The sequence below is a fragment of the Arvicanthis niloticus genome, chromosome 3 (genome assembly GCF_011762505.2).
Source record: "Arvicanthis niloticus isolate mArvNil1 chromosome 3, mArvNil1.pat.X, whole genome shotgun sequence".
NCBI lineage: Eukaryota > Metazoa > Chordata > Mammalia > Rodentia > Muridae > Arvicanthis > Arvicanthis niloticus.
The window spans coordinates 1,092,203-1,114,505 of record NC_047660.1 but is presented as its reverse complement, the minus strand read 5'-3'; the positions used below and the strand labels follow the sequence as shown (position 1 = coordinate 1,114,505).

Here is a 22,303-nt window from a genome sequence, read left to right as displayed (position 1 = left end):
ATATTCCTGCTATTAATATGCTAATCACTAGGTATTAGCTCACCCCTTTGAACAGATTTCTACAGAACAACAAAGATGTACTATCTTGTATTGATGTTATAGAGACAGATGATTTCTTAATTCTTAATGATTATTCTGGAAGAATTCCTAAAATTATATTAGTAATTATTAAGCTCTTTTATAATAAGACTGCTATTAAATCCTCTCTGATAATCAAGACTGCAATGAGAACTCTGCCAGTTTTCAAGTGTCACCAGTCAATTGCTTCAGTGTAGAAAAAGAGCATTTACAACTTAGAGCACATTCCAAGAGGTTGTAAAACAGTTAACCAAAGGTCATAAAAGCAGAAATAATGATTTATTGTAGGTACAAGGACAGAAGATAAGAAATTGACTGGGTTTATGTGTGCAAAACTTCAATAATAACTTAGTCACAAAAATCATGGCTTTTAAGTTTCAATGAACCTGTTGAGCTTGTGACAGATAAAGAATGTTTAGCCAGATAGTTACTCTTAATGGATATGCACCTAAATATCTCCATTGTAAAATTCTTACTCAATTCATGATTTGAATTTATGAACTTGTGGTGAACTCTTTACCATGTGATCATGTATTCTTAAAGATGAGTAAGTGCTAAGGACAAAGAGAACTCAGAGAACTTTTTAGGAAGCAAGAGAAGAATCTTTTAGAGGGAACATTTTGGAGAACTTTAAGGGGGAACTTCTTAGATATAGAACTTAAATATTAAAATTATGACATTTTAGAAGGTATCAGCAAGCATTCAGTATAGTTAGGGACCTATAAGGTCTGAGGCCATCAGTCTTTAAAAGCAATACCTATGTCCACTGTGTCCCGCTTCAACCCATTCCATACCAGGCAGCCTCCCAGCAAAACTTTGTATCTGATCATGAGTAGAGAAAAGAAAATTAAAAGAAAATCTCAGGACTCAGATGTTATCACCATCACCCATCCACCCAAGAAGAGGAAGTAGCACGGGGCATAGGGCATAGAGGGTAGCGAAAAGAGTTGAAAGGGAGGACCATTGATGTGTAGACATAATCTTAGTACATTGTAATCTGTGGGGTTGTTAGCTCGCCTGTGGGCAGTGGCACCTGGTCCTGTTGGGTAGAGTTGTTGTTCCCCTGTGTCTGTCACCCCAGGCTGCTGGCCATGGCAAACACTAGGCTGAGAGAAGCCACTCAGGGCTCTGCCCTGCATGGGGTGATCTCTACCTGAAAGTCCCCCCCCCCCCCCCCCCCCGGGCGGCAGGGATCTTGATCTCAGTCCTGGGGTTCCCATATGCTGTCAAGAGCCTCAGCAGAACTGAGACACAATGAGGTGGAGAGAAGGCCCCGACAGCGCCCCGCTGGAAGGAGACTTTTGGTTACTGTACTTGTTTGGCTGATTTGCTCCGCTAGCTTGCTTGAATCAGCTGCCTCTGCAGCTGGAAGGCAAAGAAGCCCTCTACCAGAGATTAGGTGGTGGCTGGTTCTTCACAGCAGGCCCCAAAGACAAGAAGAAGTCCATGGTTTTAAATGGTTTATTGTCATGGCAGAAAGTAGATGAATCTGGCTGTACACCCCCTGAAACTCAGGACAGACCTGAGTTAAATGGGGGGAAGGAGGGAGGAGGGTCTGGGAAGGAATACTTAATTGGCTATGCCCTCTGGCCTTTAGGTATCTCATTAATATGGAAATCTCTTGAGGCTGAGGACTGTAGTCACTCCCTCTATCTATGCTAAGTGACACAAACCTCTCTTTGGGAGGGGCTTTCCTATGTGACTAAAAGGCATGGATCAACTGAGGTCTTGGGGGGAAGGGAGCCCTCATGTCAGGAGCCTGGAGTCTGGGGGTGTGGCTGAACACCTACCTTCATTCATTAGGGTCCAGGGTTCGAGGCCTGTGCTCGACTATGAACCAAGCTATCTTTTCACAGAACTCTGCCTCACAGTAAGTCATGTGTTAACCTACCAGAGCCACATTTTTTAAAAATTAAAAGCAAATTTTAGCTAGAATGTTACAAATGTTTGTTTAAAAGTGTAGTTTCATTCTAAAGAAAATAATGGAAACTCTAGGGACCTAAAACTAAGAAGTGCTGGTTGAGGTCCTGTCTACAGTGATTCATGATGTCTGTAGACCTTTGTTTTGAGTGTTATGAAAGGTCAAGGAACAAGCCACAGACCCTTGAATGATGAAATACGTGAGTGACGCTGAATGCTTGCTGTCTTGCTGTAGACTGACTGGACAAAGAATTCAATGGGAAAAGAACATGACAGCCTGTGTGCCTCTCTGGCCAAGGACAGCCAGTGTGCCTAACTGGCCAAGGACAGTCCTTGTGCCTCACTGGGCAAGGACAGCCTGTGTGCTTCACTGAACAAAGATAATCTGTGTGCCTCTCTGACCAAGGACAGTCTGTGTGTGCCTCAGTGGACAAGGATAGCTGGTGTGTCTCTCTGGACGAGAACAGCCCGTGTGCTTCACTGGACAAGGACAGTTTGTCTCACTGGGCAATGAAGGACAGCTTGTGTGCCTCACTGTCACTGCAACATGGGCAGAATAGTGTTGCCACTGCAGCAAACTGAAGAAAGACAAAAATGAAGAGATTAATGTCCACAATAAGATGGAACATCAATAGATGTGACTTTTTCAGGTCAAATCTTGTGCTGTGGGTTGTGAAGTTCAGAATTTGCTCAACTGCTGCTGACAGATTATCCACTGTATCTACTTTAGTGCTCGAGTTATTCATCTACCAGAGTTGAAGATACATTTATTCTAAGACCCAACCATTCTATTCCTAGGTAAAAAATTTATGTTGTGTGTGCAAAAACTGATGTGCCAGGATGTTTAGAACATCACTGCTTGGATTCACAAAGTTTGGAAACAAACATCTAACACCTGATGCATTAATTTCCTAGTTATGGGACAAATGGGCCCGTTAGTTGCTGCACCCAGCACCCAGTTATCAGTTCCTGGTTTCTATAGTCTGAAGGGAAGATGGGCATCATTCTTTGATCAGGGTCAGAGATTGAAATTATGCTGCTACTTGGGCTGTGCTCACATCTGGAGTTCAACATCATGTAGGCTGGTATCAGAATCTATTTCTTTGAGAGGAAAATGATCAGAGAGAGACACCTAAGTACATCATATCTACTTCAATTTGTACATATTAAGCTTTGCACAGCTACAAATGTATTTTGATTTAACACTTTTTGTTGTCCTGAGAATTGAACCCATGGTCTAATATTTAGCTATATTACTCAACCTCTATTAGGTTATGTTTTTTTCCCCTTCAGTACTGCAAACATTCTACATAGAGGTCTATCCTCAGTTTTCTTTTAACTCTTGTTTCAAGACGAGATATCATTAAGTTGCTTAGGTTGGCCTTAAACTCACCCTCTACCTGAGGCTGGCCTTGAACTTATCCTCCCCCTCTCCTTGCCCTGACTCAGCTCCTAAGTAGTTAGTATTATAAGGTTGAACCAAAGGTCATGAGCATCTTTTATACATATGCATATATATGTATTTCTGAGATCTTTCATAACAAAACTGAAAGCACAATAAAAGGCAAAAGAGTGAATTAAACTTAATAAAGATATCAGCAGTATTAATTGGACTAATATTGCTCGAGGTAAACTTACAAATTATAACATTTGTAACATTTACAAATTATAATAATTTTGTAATAATTTTAATGTAATAAAGTGCACTTATTATAAATGTACTCATAGTCTCTAACTAGATGGCAAGCAGAGTAAAAAGAAGAGCACAGTGTTTCTTCAAAACTTTCAGTAATTCTTTCAAGACAAATAAGAAGGTGATTAGTCACTTCAATGGTTGAGGGTAAACATGGACATTAATTTGTCATTAAGACTTTTATAGCATTTATTGTTTTTACAGTATAATAATTCTTTTGGGCGTGGTTTTATAATTGAGAATTAAATAGAGGAAGTAATTAGCACTTAGGGTTTTCAAATTAAGAAAGTCTGTATCAAACAACTAATATTAAAACTTAACGTTTTCTGCTTTGGAGTGTGGTATATTACTTGTGAATAAAAATGACCTTCATTTATATCACTGAAGAAGAAATGAGGCCTGTTGTAGTGTTAGTGGGGAGTTGGGAGGAAGATTAAAGCCATATAGTGAGTGTTAGGCATATCCATTTTCATAACACACAGACAGTTGCTTTATGTAGCAAGTATAGTGAAAATCAGAGCAAAGTTGCAGTGAAACAATGCTTATCAACCTTTTTCAAAAAACTATAGGGGACATTATTTATTTCTTACATGTCAATAACATGGTTTTATTTCCCTGTAGGAAATTCAGCTTCTTTGAATCTTTGGTTCTCTATCTAAGAGTTACTGCTATGGCCTCTTCCTGCCTCTTTCTGCATGTTGAGTGTTGAACCCTACTCAAAAACCTTCCATAGTTTATTTCCTACATCCTTCCATGGCCCAATACTTGTTCCTAGTAGCCATCTTCCAGGATGGCCAGGACTTACAATATGAACAGTTACAGTTCTTACTTTACCTTGGAGTACATCATATGACCTTTCTTTTTTTTCCTTTGTTTATATGCATATGCATACATATATGTGTGATGCTATTAAAGTATGTGATGGTATATATCCACATATGTGCAGCTGTACCTACACATGTGTGTGTAGGACAGAGGTCAACATTGTGTTTTTTCTCAATCACTTTCTGTTCTAGTTTTTGAGATGGTCTTTCACTGAACCTGGAGCTCACTGTCACAGACAGACTGTCTGGCCCCCATCTGTCTCTTCTTCCACAGTACTGGCATTACAGACACATGATGCCTGCAGACTTTTACATTGGTTCTGGGAGTCCAAACATGAATCCTTATACTTGTATGAAAAGCACTTTACTCACCACTCTCCACTCTCCCTTGTGTGATTTTTCTTAAGCCATTAAAAAAAACCAAAACTGTTGTATGCTTTCACTAATACAATGGAAAACTCAACCTTTCCGGAGCACCTGACCACTGGATAAGAAGAAAGAAGAGGGGAGGAAACTGGAAATATGGCTCAACAAGTAAGGCACTTGCCATTCAAAATAAGGCCCTGGGTTTGATTTCTAGGGCTCATGTAAGCAAAACCAAATGGGCGGGGAAGCAAGCTCAGGATGCGAAGCACTTGGTGTGCATTAGGGTTTCCAGCCCTCACATTTACATTTAAAAGTGTAGTCACATTTCTCTAACCACAGAGCTGGTAGGAGAGCATAGAAATGTATCACAGGGGTTTACTGGCCCGCAAATGTAGCCAAAACTTCAAATTCCAGGTTCACTGAGAGACCATGTCTCAACAAATAAGGTGTAGAGTGTTATAGGAAGACACCCTGCATAAACTAGCATCCAAATGTGTACAGATGGGAATCTGTGCCCTCATACATGTGTCCACACACCTGCATATACACATGCACATACATTTTTTAACATACACTTGCCTACTTTTCCTAAATAAAATATATTGCTGGATGTGCTTGTAATTTCAGCCCTTGAGATTTGGAGGTAGAGAGAGTGGCTCCCTGAGGCTGATTGGCCAGGCAAATTTAATGAGTTCACAATCTGTCAAAGACTCTGACCCAGAACACAAGACGGAGAGTCTCTGAGGAATGGCACCCAAACTTGTCATCTGGTCAAGTTGACAATGCAAACATGGCTGCTTACACATGTGCACTGCACCTATATGAACACACATCTACATGTGCATACACTATATATATGGATGGAATGGGGAAGACAGAGACAGAAAGACAGATAGAGAAATGGGGGTGGGGAATGCTATATGCTTTTAACCATCTTTCTTGATGCTTCTCCATCATCCAGTAGCTACCACTGGCCCATTCTTTGTTTGATTGTGATAGTCATACACCCCATCCTCCTTTTGATGTTACAGTTCAGGATGTTAGCATTGCTATGAGCTCAGTGACTGAGAAGGGGCAAAGAGGGTGACCTGTTTTCTTTGGAACAGTAGCGGGACCAGGTAGAGTGGAATGGAGGAGTCACTGGCTATCTGAGCATGTCACCTACTTATGACTGGAAAATAGAGCTAAACTGAAGGGAAGAGTCAGAGAAGTGTTCAGAAAGCAGCCCAGCCTTTAGTACAGGTCACAATGGCATCAATCTAACACATTATGCAAGGTGTAGTAGAACCTCTTACAATTGTTTTAGCTCAGGTGTGTGGTGTCTGTATTTTTCAATATTTATGATGCAAACAGTAGCACACTTTTGCTTACATTTTTGTTATGAAAAAGAAAGCTTAGAGGATAATTTTCCCAGAACCATACAGCTAAAAATATTATGTACTAGGAAGTAAAATCAGAATATGTGGTTTATGAATGCAGTTAACTGTTATATAGGTCCATAGCCCTACTCATGTTTCCTAAGTTCCAAAACTGCTGAAAATCCCCAAAGCATGTTGTTGTTTTTTAACTCATTTAGTTGCAAAATCTAATCTCACATGAGACTTACTTGTTTTTACTTGTTATTTGTCTTAAATTAGACAATTATAGAAATATTAATGCATCTGTTATAAGATGCTCATTCAGATGGCTGTACTGTTGGAATTTACCCTTCAACAGCTAGAATTTCTGTACTCAAAAAATGTCTCATTCAAAATACTTTGGGGTAAGGGATATAATCAGTGAGGAGAAATGAGAGGGAATATGGGACCACAGCATGAAGTTTAAGGTAATCCTTAAGGGAAGAATTGTTTTTGGTTCTACCTTGTCTACCCTGTAGAATTCCCTGCACCTCTAACAACAGCTGACACAGTGACTCTCAATAGTGTTGTGAATCAGATAAGAGGGGCAGATGGATATTCACTCAAGAGGAGCCAGCGAGGAACTACAGGAAGAGAAGACCTGCTTTCTGAAGCAGCTCTAATCCTTGCTTATGTCTCCTAATTGCAGGAGAAAGGGCTGACCCATCTGTGGGGAAAACTGTGTGTCATGCTTCAGAAAGCACCACAGGCAAAGTCTTCTCCATGCTGATGTTGGTATGTATCCTGGACATTGCAGTTCTCTGGAGAGAGCTGAAGTCAAGGACTCAGTTCTACTTTACTGGGAGGCCATGCTCAAAGGTCACTGCTGTTCTTTTTGGCTCATGTGCCTCTGCAAGAGGTTTCCTTGCCAGGGACCCCAGTAGAGCATTCTTTTTTATTCTAGATCAGTGCATTTCCATGCCTGAATTCTCTCTCTTTATGACAACCCTCTCCTGCCTTATAAAAGATAGGACTTTTTTTGTTTCATGGCTACTCAGAAGTAAAGGGCTCATTCACCATGACCTTGCTGACCCACCTGCTCTCAGCTCACATTGTGCTTCAGGAACAAGAGCTGTGGGGATGAGAGCTACTTCAGACTTCCCCAGTGCTTCTGCCTTTACAGTGAGCGAATAGCTTGCCCATGAATACTTTGGCTCCTTGTCCTTGTTGACAACCTTGTCCTCTAGATCTCAGTTCTTATCTAAGGACAGCCTTTATGCTCGTGTTCTGAACTTCACTTTCTCCCTCAGTAGGAACCCAAAGCCTTAGTCCTTCTTATAGGCATATATTTTAAACCCCGACCTCTTATAGTTATCTTACTCTCAATACTGAGATGATGGTTGGGTTTTATCAACATGATACAAATGTGGGCATATCTGGAAAGTGGTAATTATAATTGAAAAAATGCCTTTATAAAATTGCTTCTAGGCAAGTATCTGGGGAATATTCTTGAATAATAATTGATGTGAGAGGGTTAAACTTACATATAGGAAGTGCCATGCCTAGACAGCTATAAGAAAACAGGCTAAACAAGTGACAGGGGGGAAAAGTCAGTATAAGGCACCTCTCCATGGCTTTTGTTGCAGCTTCTGCCTTGGCTTTCCTCAATGGACTGTGAATTGGAATATAAAATTTTTTTCTTCCCAAGTTGCTTTTGGTCATGGCTTAATACAGCACTAGAAACCCAAACTAACACAATTATTAACTATTATTTCTCTTTCCTCTGAAAACTTGCTCACCTTACATCTTTTGCATGTTCTATACCAACAACCCTGTGCTGCATCTGGCTATATTCTCTCTCTCCAGGGCTCACCTCTTTCTACAAGCCTTTCTGGACTTTTCCTTCCTGGTCATGGGTCTTCCTCTGGGGTTTGAGAGTGCCTTAAGCCTGCGTAACTGTGTGTTTATTTGCTTGCCCCTTCCCTTAACTGAGAGGTTTTGAGAACCTAAAATTTAGTTCTGTGTATATACATGGTACATAACCTGATTCATTATAGGTATTCAATAAATGGATGGGAACAAGAAGTTTGCATCATAAGAGGATAAATTCCAACACTGATAGCTAAGTTACAAATTTAGAACCAAAAATTATTTTAAAGCTATCACATTAATACCTTTATTAAATGTAAACAACTTTTAATGTTCACTACTCTCAAATCTTAAAAGAATATATTTTTAATCCTGTTTTTTACCCCATGATTATTTTTCCCACAAACATAGGTCTTATTATTTCAAGTCATAATGAGAACACATACTGAATTTGTGTCAGTCACAACACAGTTATGTTTCTTAGTCTACATAGATCCTTGTAGTCAGACATTGAATCCAAAGTCCTACTTAAGGAGCCATTTGTTGTCATTATTTTCTTTATCCCTTGTGAATTTTAACAGGAATGCAGAAATCTGATCATCTCCTACTCAAATTTAAAATCTATGAATTACATTATATAAACAATTCAAAGTTTGCTTTTAGGTTAGCAACCTAAAAACATAAAAGAACAACATAAAAGAATGGACTATAAGATAAGCCTAAAATATATTACATCTCACAAAAAATGGATATTCTAGTTAAAACTCCTGTCCATTACAATTCATAGGCATGAAGGACCATGCTCACATTTTCTTTTACTGATGTTTTGTGGCATCCAAAAATATTGGTTCCAGAATTTTAGAGTTGACGTGTACTCTCATGGTGCTGAAAATGTATTCAAGTACCTGTACCCAGTAGAAATGGCTGTTCAAAATACAAAAATTTAATGATCTCAAGTTATCAAATATATGTTAATGCTTTTGAACCCTGGCTAAAACGGAATGTCTTTGATGTTAATTACCATTTCTAAAATAAGAACAATAGATTAAATGGGTTATATGCCAAGTTCTCACCCTTGGAAATGTGGTGAATCTGTCCAGTTCTTCGACGAAGCAGAACATCTGCAAACTAATGGCTGACATAACTATCAGGAGGCTGGCGGTGAACACCACCAAGCTTCCAAGTTTTTTCCCAGGACCAAATATCTTGTACACAAAGTCTTCCAATGCCGGAGAAATCTTAATAAGCCGGACTACCCGAAGAACCTAGTCATGAACAAAAAGACATAGCTACTAGAAACAGAATTTTATAAAAATCCATTATTAAAGTATCATTTTTAAGCTACCATGTAAAAAAGTTACACTTTTCCATTCCATCTAAAAATAGCAACACAGGAGCTGGAGAGATGGCTCAGCCATTACGTGCACTGTCTGCTCTTCCAGAAGTCCTGAGTTCAATCCCCAGCAACCATATGGTGGATCACAACCATCTGTACTGGGATCCAAAGTCCTCTTCTGGTGTGTCTAAAGACAGTGACTGTGTACTCACATACATAAAATAAATAAATATATCTTTAAAACTAGCAACATAGTAACTAAGACAACCCTAACATGTGACCTACCATCCAGTGAGAAAACAAGAAGTCTCAAATTAATGAATGAGGACAGAGATTGACAACTGTTTCAACATAAAACATATCAAAATAGCATTAACTAGTATATACTGCTGAAGTGAAACATATTTTCTCAATTCTTAATGCCTAAGAAAATATTTAATTTTACATTAGTTCTGCTTAATGTCTCTTGAAATACACCTTCCTAGGCAATCCACACTAACAAATGGGGAAAATCAAACTTATATTAAGGCCTACTTCAGACTCATATTCCAACATCTATTATCTCCTTCTTAATTTAAATAATAGATCTTCCTGGGTTTTGGCCAAGTGACTCCCCAGGGCAACAGAGTCTACTTTTTAGCCTTTTCATTTGTACTCTCCATCTGAGTATGCCCAACGGACTAGGCTTAGGTTTACCAGATATGAAAACAAGAGACTTGTGCAACCATAGGCATGGTAATTCAAATTTACCCTAGATATATTTATTTTCCATTTTTTTCTGGACTAAAAATGGAAACAGATGGGATGGTGCCTATGAACCCAAACTGAAAACCTTGTAAAGACTAAAGATAGTCAGATCCACCCTAACTGTCTCAGTCCTTTGAAGATCTCATGGAACAGAAGCACCTGCTTTCCCTGAGTGTTAACCAACTGCTAGAGAGAAACAAGCTTTAGTCTTAGATAATCCTTGTGTTTTTAGAGCTTTTCTGTATTTGCTTAACTTGTCATTTCTACTCTATAGATGCTATACATTATACCATATATTTATTTGGAAGGTATTTGCAAAACTCAACCCAAAGAAAGATAATTAATAAATTTGATTTTAAATTTAAAATGTTAATTATGTACCATGCATATTGTGGAAATAATATTTTATGGTACTTTATTTTATTACAAAAAAGCATAAATCAATAAATCACATGCACATCTTAAGGTAATATAATGATTAAGAGGTATAAATTGAGGGGTTGAAATATGGCTTCATAGTTAAGCATAGTGGCCATCCTTATAAAGAAGTAATTTCAGTTCCCAGAAACACATATCAGGTGCCTTACAGCCACCTATAACTCTTGTTCTTGAGCATCTGACACACATTCTTCTGGCCTCGAAAGCATCTATCATGCATGTACCATACATACATACACACAGGCAGAAGATTCAGCCCATAAAACAACAAACACACCTCCTTTTTAAAAAAGTATGAATTGGCATGTAATAAAAAGCTGAAATAAGCATCATAGAAGGATGCAATTTTTGGTTAGGTGTAAGGCATCATCATTTTTCAGGCACCTCTAAAAAATGAATAGAAATGTTGCAAACTAATATATGACAAGCCATCAATCATAAGAAGCAATCCAAATTTAGAAATACTAAATTAATAAACTGTGTTAGTGGCTTAAATGAAACATCATACATAAACATCCATAGGAGACAGGGTGATTGGGAAAAGATGGATATCTTACTTGGAAGATAGTAAAGAGCAGGAATACACTTTAAATATGAGATTTAAATGTTTCACAGGAGGAAAAAAACTGTTAGCTTTTGCCTGTCCAATGTCTCTGTTTTCTCATTCTCCTTGAATGTCCTTTTTGAAATCATTTTTGCTATATTCTTTGACCATGAGGCATGAACAGCCACCCACTTTTCATGACTACTGCAAGAACCATATAAGGTTCAAACTTCTGGGAAGTTATTTTTGTCAACCACACAGAACTCAAAAAGGTCAACAATCTGAAGGGCCCAAGTGAGGACACCTCAGTCACACTGAGGAAGGAGAAGAAAGCAATCACAATTGGGGAGGGAGGGAAGGAGGGACCTTGGAGGAAAAGTGGACAGGGGTTGGGGGACAAAGAGGACCTGATCTGGTATTAGGTGAGGGAAAAATGACTGAAGCCTGAGGGCCAGCATAAAGAGTGGAGATAGGTAACATAGGGAGGTAGGAGGTTGGGGGGACCCTCTAGAATCCATCAGAGACCTGGGAGATGAGAGACTCTTAGGACTCAAAGGGAGGGACCTTAGATGAAATGCTGAACAGTAGGGAGAGGGAACTTATAGAGCCCACCTCCAGCAGGAAGACAGGGAATTGAGTGAGGGATGGGATTGCCATCCCATAGTCAAAACGCTGACCAATAATTGTTCCCGTTTGAAATAACTACAGGGATGGAAATAAAGAGGAGCCTGAGAAAAAGAAGGTCCAGCGAAAGGCCCAAAGTGGGATCCAGCTTAAGGGGAGGTCCCAAGGCCTGACACTATTACTGAGGCTATGGAGCACTCACAAAATGGGACCTAGCATGACTGCCCTTTAAAAGACCCAACAAGCAGCTGAAAGAGTCAGATGCAGATATTCGCACCCATCCAATGGACAGAAGCTGCTGACCCCTGTGGTTGAATTAGGGAAAGGCTGAAAAAAGCTGAGGAGGAGGGCAACAGTGTAGGAGGACCAGCAGTCTCAATTAATCTGGATCTCCGAGATCTCTCAAACACTGAACCACCAAAAAGGCAGTATACACCATCTGATATTAGACCCTCAACACATATACAGCAGAGGACTGTGGGGTCTGTGTTCAATCAGAGATGATGTACCTAACCCTCAATAGACTAAAGACCCCAGGCAGTTTTGAGGTCAGATGGGGTGGGGGATAGGGGATCCAGACAGCCTTGTGGAGACAGGGGGTGGGTTGGAGGTATGAGATGTGGAACAGTCAGAGGGTGGATGGTGGGGGGGGTAAAATCTGGAGTGTAAAAAAATAATAAAATAATAAAAGTAAATATAAATAGAAAGAAAGAAATCAACACAGAAGCAAAGAAATAAAGTCCCTGTGAAACTCTACAACCTTCAGCCTCTGAATTTTGCCTTTTATAGCTTAGCTACCTCCCTAGATTTGATTCAACAGGAAATACTGCTGAACCTTATTGCTCTTATTGAAGAATAGATGCATAGCTTGCAGCATATCACATAAATTAATGCTATGTATGACTGAATAAGTCGTGAAGATGCATACTTGAAATCTTAATGCAACATTTGATAAAATTGGCGTGAGAAATGAAGCTGAATCAACATTATGCTTTGTGGTCTAGGTGCCAGCTTTTCATTCTGTAATTCCTGCTACAATCCCACCCTGCCTTTGAACTTGTGAACAACCCCCCACCTCTAGAATGCTGGGACCATGTGCCTGGATTATAGTCTTCTTAACATGATCAATAGGTTTGCAATCAAGACCTTCATTGTTTTAACTCTCAGGCATATCATATATAATTATTTCTCTTAATGTAGGCAAAAGATGTTTAAGAACATGTTCAAATCCAGACAATAGTGTCCTAAGAACAACTGTGACAGGCAATGTTCTCTTATTATGACAAAAAAAATGTCCCTGAACAAATAAGAAAAGATTTATTCTGACTCACAGTTTTCAAGGATTTGCTCCACTGTGGTGATTTAATCCTTAATGGTCTCTAGACTATGTGATACTACCACCTATAGGGCTGAGTCTTTTTAGCTAGTCTTCTTTGGTAATATTTGCACAAACACTCAGACATATCCAGAGATGTGTCTTACTAATATCCTAGTTGGATATTAGTCTAATCATGCTGACAATCAAGGTCAACTATTACATTTGGTATGCATGTTTATTTACAGATATTTTTAAACATGATGAAAATTCTTGTACAAACTACTTCAGTAGTGGTTTCTAAAGCTAATGACAGGACACTGTAAGTGATGAGGTGTTTAAGACCAAAGATGCTATGAGGAAGAGCCAGAGCCATCAAAGCACCTCACAATCTTAACAGGTTCTGGTTTGTAAAAGCTAAGTTACAGTCTGGGTTTGTGGACTATTTGTTTTTAATTTCTGTGGATTATGGTTTCATGCCTTTTATGCAGTTCTATGCTATTATAAGTTAGATTATGAGAGCTAAAGTTATCATTGTTTGAAATATGATGAATTTGTTATTACCTAACTAATATCATGAAGTTGGCATGTATTTTCTTTTATCTATGGTTCTTATCCTGTGAGTCGTGACCCCCTTGACAAACCTTTATCTCCAAAATATTTGCATTATAATTCATAACAGTAGCAAAATTACAGGTATGAAATAGCAACAAAAATATTTTTGTGGTTGTGGGTCACCACAACATGAGGAACTATATTAAAGGTTTATATCATTAGGAAGGTTGAAAACCACTGATCTAAGGAATTAAAATCCTATTTCTCTAAGTTAGTATTTAAAATTCTGCTGCCATTTTATTCCTCAACTATTTAAGAATATCTTCTTGTAGAACATCAATGTATGTTCTGATATTCCCATTATAAATTATACAAATGCAAGTCAGAAATTTGAATGCACTTGAAACAGTTTTGATTAGGCTGCTACATGTGATCATTTTAATAATCATTTTGTCATGAATTTAATAGTACAATGAGCATATTCTAGAACCAAATGATTACAAAATGTAACTAATAATTAGCATTTATTTAGTAATTATAAGGCATTGCTATCTAAAATATCACATTTGAAAAAGATACACAATTTTTATAAAAGAATAATTACAACTACAATCATTTAACTATCACAAAACAAAGAAACATTTATAAGTAATAATGTAAGATGAATGTAAATCTGTGAGGATAAATTTTACAACCCTTAAAGCATCCATTGTTGGGAGCTGACTCATAGCAAAAAGCAGCTATCATCTTTGCAGCCATCTTGAGCCATAAACCCTGACAAGAGACTTGTTTTTCAACAGCCTACAACAGCTGAGCACACTCTGATAAACATCTTGTTTATCCCACATATCTTGTTTTGCTGTTTAGTGCCCCTTGCTGCAAGGCACATGTGGTATCCACACCTACAAGGCACGTGACAAAGCATATAAATACCCTGGACTTCCCTTCAATAAAGGAGACTTGAGACTTGATCAGACCCCCTGGCTTGTCTCCATTCTTCGCGTCTCTTTCCATCCATCCCCACTCTCTCTCTTGCTAGACCCTGGCCTGCAGACTGGAGCAGCAGCTTGGGTGGGACACAGTGGCCCCCAAGCCGGGCAGTGTGGGTCTCAACACACTGTAAATTATTGCTTAGTAAAAAAGTTTACAAGGAAACTTTTTTATATACACTTGAAATAAACTCATATGTCTTCTCCCTTAAGTTTGTGCCAAAATTTTATTAGGTTTAAAATTTGATATCTAAAAATAGATGCATGTTATATCTATGTATATAAGTATATATATCCATAAACTGTTAATTGGGAGAAGTTTGGTGAAAGATTTGAATATATTACTCTGATTTTCCAGCAATTTAAAAACAATGACTACAATTTAATTCAATGTTTCTGATAATTGCATTGAATCTTCCTCAAAGTCATATCTCTAAATATGTGGGTTGTATGTAGCTGTTACAGTAAGTGATTTCCATTTGCCCCAGGAATATTCATCAGCTGTAATTGCAGTATATTACCTGGAAGTATGTGAACTGAGAATGATAAAGATCTGGGTACACATGGAGAGTCGTCCCAATAACAAGCAGTAGTTCAAACTTGTGGAGAGATGAGCTGATGTAGCCAGTAAATCCCAAGCACCATATCTTCAGAAGTGCTTCCAGGTCAAAAAGGACTGTAAAAGCCACCTAGAAGAACAAGGTGACACCAAAACTGTCATTAAAGATGGAACACCCAGCAATTTTCTCATGAATTTATCAATAGTGAGTTTCAGCCACTGTAATAAAGTAAAAGGCCACACACATAAGACAAGAATAACATTTTAATTTATTTCTATATCTGTGTATGTGAACATGTGAGTGTGGTTGTCTGCAGAGGCCAGAAGAGGGCGTAAGATCTCTCCTGCAGCTGGAGTTGCAGGCAGCCGTGAACTGTGGACATGGGTCCTGGGAACTGAACTCTCCTTTTCTGTAAGTGCTGCCAGAGTTCTAAACCATTGAGCTATCATTCCAGTCCTAACATTTTACAAAACTTGTGTTTGAAACACACCAGTTAAAACACAAGAGATCAAAGCTATTTTAGACCACCAGAAATGTCATTTATTCATCTAATATTTAAAGTACATAACAAGCAGAGAAATAGAGACTCTAGTAAGAAATTTGTGTATATAAATTTATCTACTACTATACTATTATGACTAAACAGCATACCTCTCTATATAATATTCATCTCACTTAAAAAATCTTTCACATAACTTCTAATAACGATATTGAAAATAACAATACTATAAATACATAATACTAAATACTAATACTAAATACTAAAATACTAAATATTAAAAATACACAAATATAGGCAGCAAGTAAAAACATTACTCTTTACCTACTCTGAGGATAATGCTTCTTATTTTATACAAAAAGGTTATAATTGGAATTAAAATAGGCAATACTATATTAACTTCTAACTAAAGGACATGAGACTGAGTGTTAGGATTAGTCATATTATATTTCTCATATTTGCAAATTACTAAAATAGTAATGTAATCAAAATAGTTATTGTATTAACTATTATATTCTATTACACATTAACATATTAATTATTAGTATAATATTAAAATATTAATCATAATATATCTCATACTGTAAAATTATTAAAAATTAAATCCATTTTTTCCAAGCCATTATTGGGTATTATAAAGAGTTTTCTTCCACTCATATACAGAAAAAGTAGAGAAATGGAATTATAGTCATACATTAAGAAATGGAATTCTAGAAGCAATGCAGATGGTAAGTTTAGATATGCAGAAAGATTTAGACTATATTTTAAGGTAAACTTGTTTGTATATTCTGGTTGCTTTCTATTTTTGATGGACATTTCCACTCTGAACACTCAGGAAGGCAATGTGTTTTAATTTCTAATTGCATTCTAAATACTTTTATGTGTGCTCCTAGATGTACGTGTCATCTTTCATCTAAGATGCTTCTTTTTTAGCAGAGACCGTTACAGAAATATATAACTAGTGAAAATGCAGAAAAATACCCAATGAAATGCTCAGCCCCAACTGCTACATCTACAATACAATGCTACACTGAAGCTTCAGAGAACACTGAAGAAGAGGAAACAGAAACATTGTAAGAGCCAGAGGAACAGACTGTCTACAGGGAGGTAGGAGCTACTGTTTATGACAGGAACATTACACTCATGAAATTGTAACAATACATTTGGGGCATGCAGTTTAAACGTCACTCTGAACATTGCTTTTCTTTTTGACAAGCATCCTACCCCTACAGATTAAAGAAAAGGGGACCTCTGCATCATCTGCATACTTTTCCAGGTGTTTACCATTAATTCCATTCAGTATTCTCCATTTTAATTAACTAACAGCATTTGTAGAAATCATTAGGAAAACACGAATACTGTATTACTGCAAAAACAAGGTTCACCTAATTATTCTCCTACACATCAGTAATTGATTGAGTTTTCGCTTTCAAGACAGTAAGGCAAGATGGTTTCTCTCTCACCACTCTCCTGCTTTAAACTATATGGAGTGCATATAGGTGTGTGCTACCTTGCCTTGCTTACTGAGGACTTTTATACATGTAAGTATAAAAACATACTTCCACAATTAGCATTATGGGAGAGGGTCCTAAACACAGACTTGTATGCTTTCAAGTTTGAAAAGTAAAGGGTCACTTTCAAAGCCTTTAACAAAACATTTGCATCAAAGCAATGTAGAAAAGTTGCTCTTATCCTACCATTTTGATCTGCAACAGCACAATCAGATGTAATGTTTCTCATGCAGAAATGTCTGTATTGATCACTTAGAGTTAATTTCTTTTTAAAGTAATTATATTTTGCTGTTCATAACCTTGTCAGTGTTCTGTGATTTTTATTTCTTATCAGTTTTGAGAGTTGCTTATATTGAAGTCATTAATCTTTGTCTGCTAAATGTACTGAATATATTTATTCCTTATTCAATAGTTTAGTTTAGAACTTTGTTCTATAAAGTTTACCATTTCATATACATCTGTCTTCAAATGTTGTTTTAAAGGTTTAACTTTTGAACTGGTGTGATGGGTTAAGCCTGTAATCCCAGGACTGGAGAGGCAGAGGCACAAGGATCTTCAAGAAGAGACCCTGTCTCAAAATAATAAATCAAGTATATTTGAAAACTAGAACCTAGTCACTACAGCCAGAAAACAGTATGTTTGAATCTCCTTCTATATTCTTTAGTAAAAATTTATGTATGTATGTATATATATATTTATATTTACCATATGCATATACTATATATGTGTATATGTGTGTTTCCACCTAGTTACATCCAGAGGAGAAAAAACTATTGATTTTTCTAATTGGTTTTATATGTCTTCATAACTAAATTAACTTAGATATTTTTAATAACGTCTCTTGGGTCGCATTAGAAATGTGTATATACCATCTGTAAATGAAATACTTTTGTATTGCTTTGTAGTTTAAACTGGTTCCTTGGCTGTAGAGATCTACTTGTAAGGCAGTTACTGCACAGTGCAGTGGTAATAACACGGGTTTATTATCTATAGTGAAAGCACCATCAGTATTTGTATGCAATGGTCCAAATGAAGCTTGATTATTAATGGCTGCAGATTTTCATTTTTTGCTATTCATCAAAGCAATGATATATATCATGAAGGCTCCTAAAAGGCATTACTTATTCATTCCTGGAATATATTTTAGAATCTAGATAATAAGAATCACCCATGGATTTTATTGAATCATACATTATTTCTATTTTTTTCATGTGAGCCTTGCCTGTAATTTCAGTTATTGAAACATTGTCAGATCTGGTCAACATTATAGATTACACTATGGAATTTTATAGATTTAATATGATCTATAATTACTTAAATAAGAGTGAGCAGAGCATTGAAATTAGGCAGACCTTACTGTAAAGACCACCTGGGCTCTGTCCATCTTGTAATATTAGAGAAGAACTTTCCAGTATAGCTCTGGTTATGTTTATCAGCTCACCTATCAGTTTGACTGTTTTAATTTTCTCCAAGAAATCTGTAACTTCCTCTAGATTTTTAAGACCTGTATTTTGTCAGATAGAATTGTTTCTTCCAAGGATCCAGACATTTCAAAAATCTGATGTCTTGTTAAATCAATTTCTTGATGGTTTTTCAACCCAGGAAGCAATGTTAAGTTTGTATTCTGGCTTCATGTGAAGATAGAGCATTTTACATAAAGTTCAGTATACCTTGTAGGGGTCTAGGTGAAGATGGAGGAGTAGAATTCATTTGTAATTTTTTGCTGCTATTGAAGTGCAGACTTCTTTGTCAAGCTGATAATGACTTTACTTGCAGTCAAATTAATTTGCTTAGTATTCATTTTTTTGGAAAAATTGTACCTTTATCAAAGACACTAAATCATACGGGAAATGATTTAGCAAACTATTATGTGATTCATTTAAGGACCAATATTCTTGTCAAATTTGTTCTTGAATTCCCAATTCTGGATTATCTTGATATTAAATACTTCCCCTTAAAATTAGTTTGTCTATGTTATTCCCATTTCTAAGTGAGATTCAAGCATCCTCAATTGGGTGTTTAAAATAGAATATATAATAAAATAAAATAAAATAGTAAAAAAAATTTAAAAAGTAAAAAAAATAAAAATAAATAAATAAAATAAAAATAAAATAAAAAAGAGGGAGATGGAAGGAGGGAACTGGGTGGGGGAGGGGAAGGAGAGATGAATGGGGGGGCAGGTATATGGGGAGGAACAGGAAGGATGGCCAGATGGTCATGAGAATGAATAGGAATCTGCAACTGACAGGGGTGGGGAGGTAGGTAGCATCTCCAGGAAGATACAGAGACCTGGGATAAGGGAGGTGCCCAAGAATCATTGGGAATATCCTTAGCTTTCACTCGCAGCATTGGGGATATGGAACCTGAAGTAGTCACCTGCTATAGCTAGGAAGGAACCCCAATGGAGTGATAGGGACAACAACCTACCCACAAAACTTTCAACCCCAAATTTATCCTATCTATAGAAGATGCAGGGACAAAGATGGACTTGAGACTGAGGAAATGGCCAACCAATAACTGGCCCAACTTGAGTCCCATCCCATAGGCAAGCACCTACCCCTGACACTATTTTTTGTTTGTTTGTTTGTTTTTTTGTTTGTTTGTTTGTTTGTTTTTTTTTGAGACAGGGTTTCTCTGTGTAGTCCTGGCTGTCCTGGAACTAACTCTGTAGACCAAGCTGGCCTCAAACTCAGAAATCCTCCTGCCTCTGCCTCCCAAAGTTCTGGGATTAAAGGTGTGAGCCACCATCGCCCGGCTGAGCCACCACCGCCCGGCTCCCCTGACACTATTAATGATACTCTGTTATACTTGCAGACTGGAATCAGCAGTTGACTCAGTCAGATGCAGACACAGATAGCCAAACAGTAGACGGAACTTGGGGGCTCTTATGAAAGAATAGGAGGAAGGATTTCAGCCATAGGGGATAGGAATTCCACAGGAAGACCAACAGAACCAACTACTCTGGAGCCTTGGGCCTCTCAGAGACTGATCCACTAACCAAAGAATATAATGGACTGGACCAAGGCATCCCCACTCATATGTAGCAGATGTGCAGCTTGGTTTTCATGTAGGTACTGAACAACTGGAATGGGAGCTATCCCAAAAGCTGTTGCCTGTATGTGGGGTATGTTTTACTAGCTGGGCTGCCTTGTGTGGCCTCAGTGGGAGAGGAAGCACCTAGCCTCACAGAGACTTGAAGTTCCAGAGGAGAAGGAGATAGGGGATGGGAAAGGATTGTGGGAGAGTGTGACTGGGAGAGGAGCAGTGAGCAAGATGTAAAGTGAATAAGTAAAATATAATAAAAAATAATATTAAAAAACTAATCTGTCTATTGTTACAAGCTAACATTGTAAAGTTTTGGGAAACGGTACTAACTCCTAAGAGTTAACATTTAATAATACAAATATATGTAAAACAATACGAATTTACTTGTGATTATAGATTTAGCCTTTCGCTGGGATAGCTGTCAGAATTTACAGAAGAGGGTTGGGTAAAATACTTAATTATATTAGTGTGTGTTGTGAGGTTTGGCAGAGGCTTTGAATTTAGAGGAATATAGCAAAGTTCTTAGAAGTATCCAGGAGGTGAGTTTGAGAGAGCCCTTTGAGAGCCCCTTTGCCATGAACAATTCCAAAATATTTATGTGAACTCAGCTTTCATGATAGTTGAGACACGGTATAACTTTTTTTTTTTTTTTTTTTTTTTTTTTTTTTTTGCTATTGGTTACATAAACTGAAGGTGGCTAGGCTGTCTGCAGAGTCAAACTACCTGCAAAGACTCCCACAAACACTACTCAAGCATTTGTCAAATCTTGGAGGTTTTTGAAAATCCCAATGAGCAAAGAGTTTGTGTGTATGTGGAGCAGGCATCCAACTGTCATGCTTAGCTTTCAGCCTTCCAGTGTGTTGGCCCCTCAATGTACTGATAGGATGGTGGATTATTATTAGAGGGCTCTGATATCAAAGTTGATTGTGCTAAATCTCTTATGGGGCTTCTTTTTCTCTTTATCTCATGCCCACTACCTTGGGAGTCTTTCCATCAAGGCCATGAGATGTGGTTTATTGTTCCTGGGCCAGAACCACAAGCCCACATAAATCTTTTCACTGTGTAATTTATTCAGTCTGTGGTAATGTGAACTAAGACAGTATCCATGTAGAACTTGCCAACTTTCAAATAGAATCTTACCTTCTTAAAAAACTAAGATGAGCTTTGTAATAACTTTCCAATAATATTTTTGTTACATTTCTTGATAACACTTAAAATGATATATAGAAAATATTTCTTCTTTTAAAAGATTTTATTTATTTAGGAATATTTAAGTATGTGGGTGTTTTGCCTACATGTATGCTTTTTCATGAAATCCATGACTTGGGACCATGAATGTCAGAAGGGCACTGGATTTCCTAGAATTGGAGTTACAGAAGGTTGTGAGCTATCATGTAGGTGCTGGTAATTGATCCTAGGTTCTTTGAAAAGCAGCCAGGGTTCTTAATAACTGAACAGAATCATATGTCTTCACAGTTTTAAAAAAAAACTTACTTTGAAGCAGCACTGTGCACAGTTTTTGTGCATGACAGCATATTGAGGTCATTCAGAGGACAACCTTGATGTCAATCTTGGCTCTCCACTTTGTTTGAGACATGGTTCTTTGTTTTCTGACACTATGCATGCCAGAGTGACTAGCCCATGAGCTTCTGGAGTTTCTTCTGTATCTGTCTCTGTCTCACCATGCCCAGATCTACTCGTTATGGAAATGTGAACCATAAGGATTTCACACTTGTACAGAGTACTTACCCACTGCAGAATCTCCCCAGCCCTCCTTTTTTCTTTAACTCTTTTTCCAGAGAATCTTTTGCAATTTTGTTTCTAATCACTATTTCCTCTGGAATTTGATAATCACACATACATATGTATCTATATGTTCTGAATATCTGTGTCTGTTTCTTACGAAAAGATTAACTACTCAAAACCAAGAGTAAAAATGTTCATCTCTCATTTCCTTTGGGGGAAACATGCTCTGCTGGGCTGTTTCAAGTTGTAAATAACACAGTGCCACAAAGTGGGGTAAACATAAAGAAATAGGTTTATTTGGGCTCAC

At 37.6% G+C, this 22,303-nt stretch overlaps 1 protein-coding gene across 4 annotated transcripts in view; it reads right to left on the bottom strand.

Annotated features, from left to right (window-relative positions):
* Positions 1–22,303, bottom strand: part of Nalcn (sodium leak channel, non-selective) — a 276,023-nt gene that overhangs the window by 133,376 nt on the left and 120,344 nt on the right. For all 4 annotated transcript variants that reach the window (XM_076930524.1, XM_076930522.1, XM_034498721.2 and 1 more), the window contains exons 12-13: positions 15,157–15,324; positions 9,161–9,352 (exon numbers count right to left, since the gene is read on the bottom strand). In XM_076930524.1, the coding sequence (XP_076786639.1) occupies positions 9,161–9,352; positions 15,157–15,324 (360 nt within the window). The remainder of the gene's footprint in view (positions 1–9,160; positions 9,353–15,156; positions 15,325–22,303) is intronic.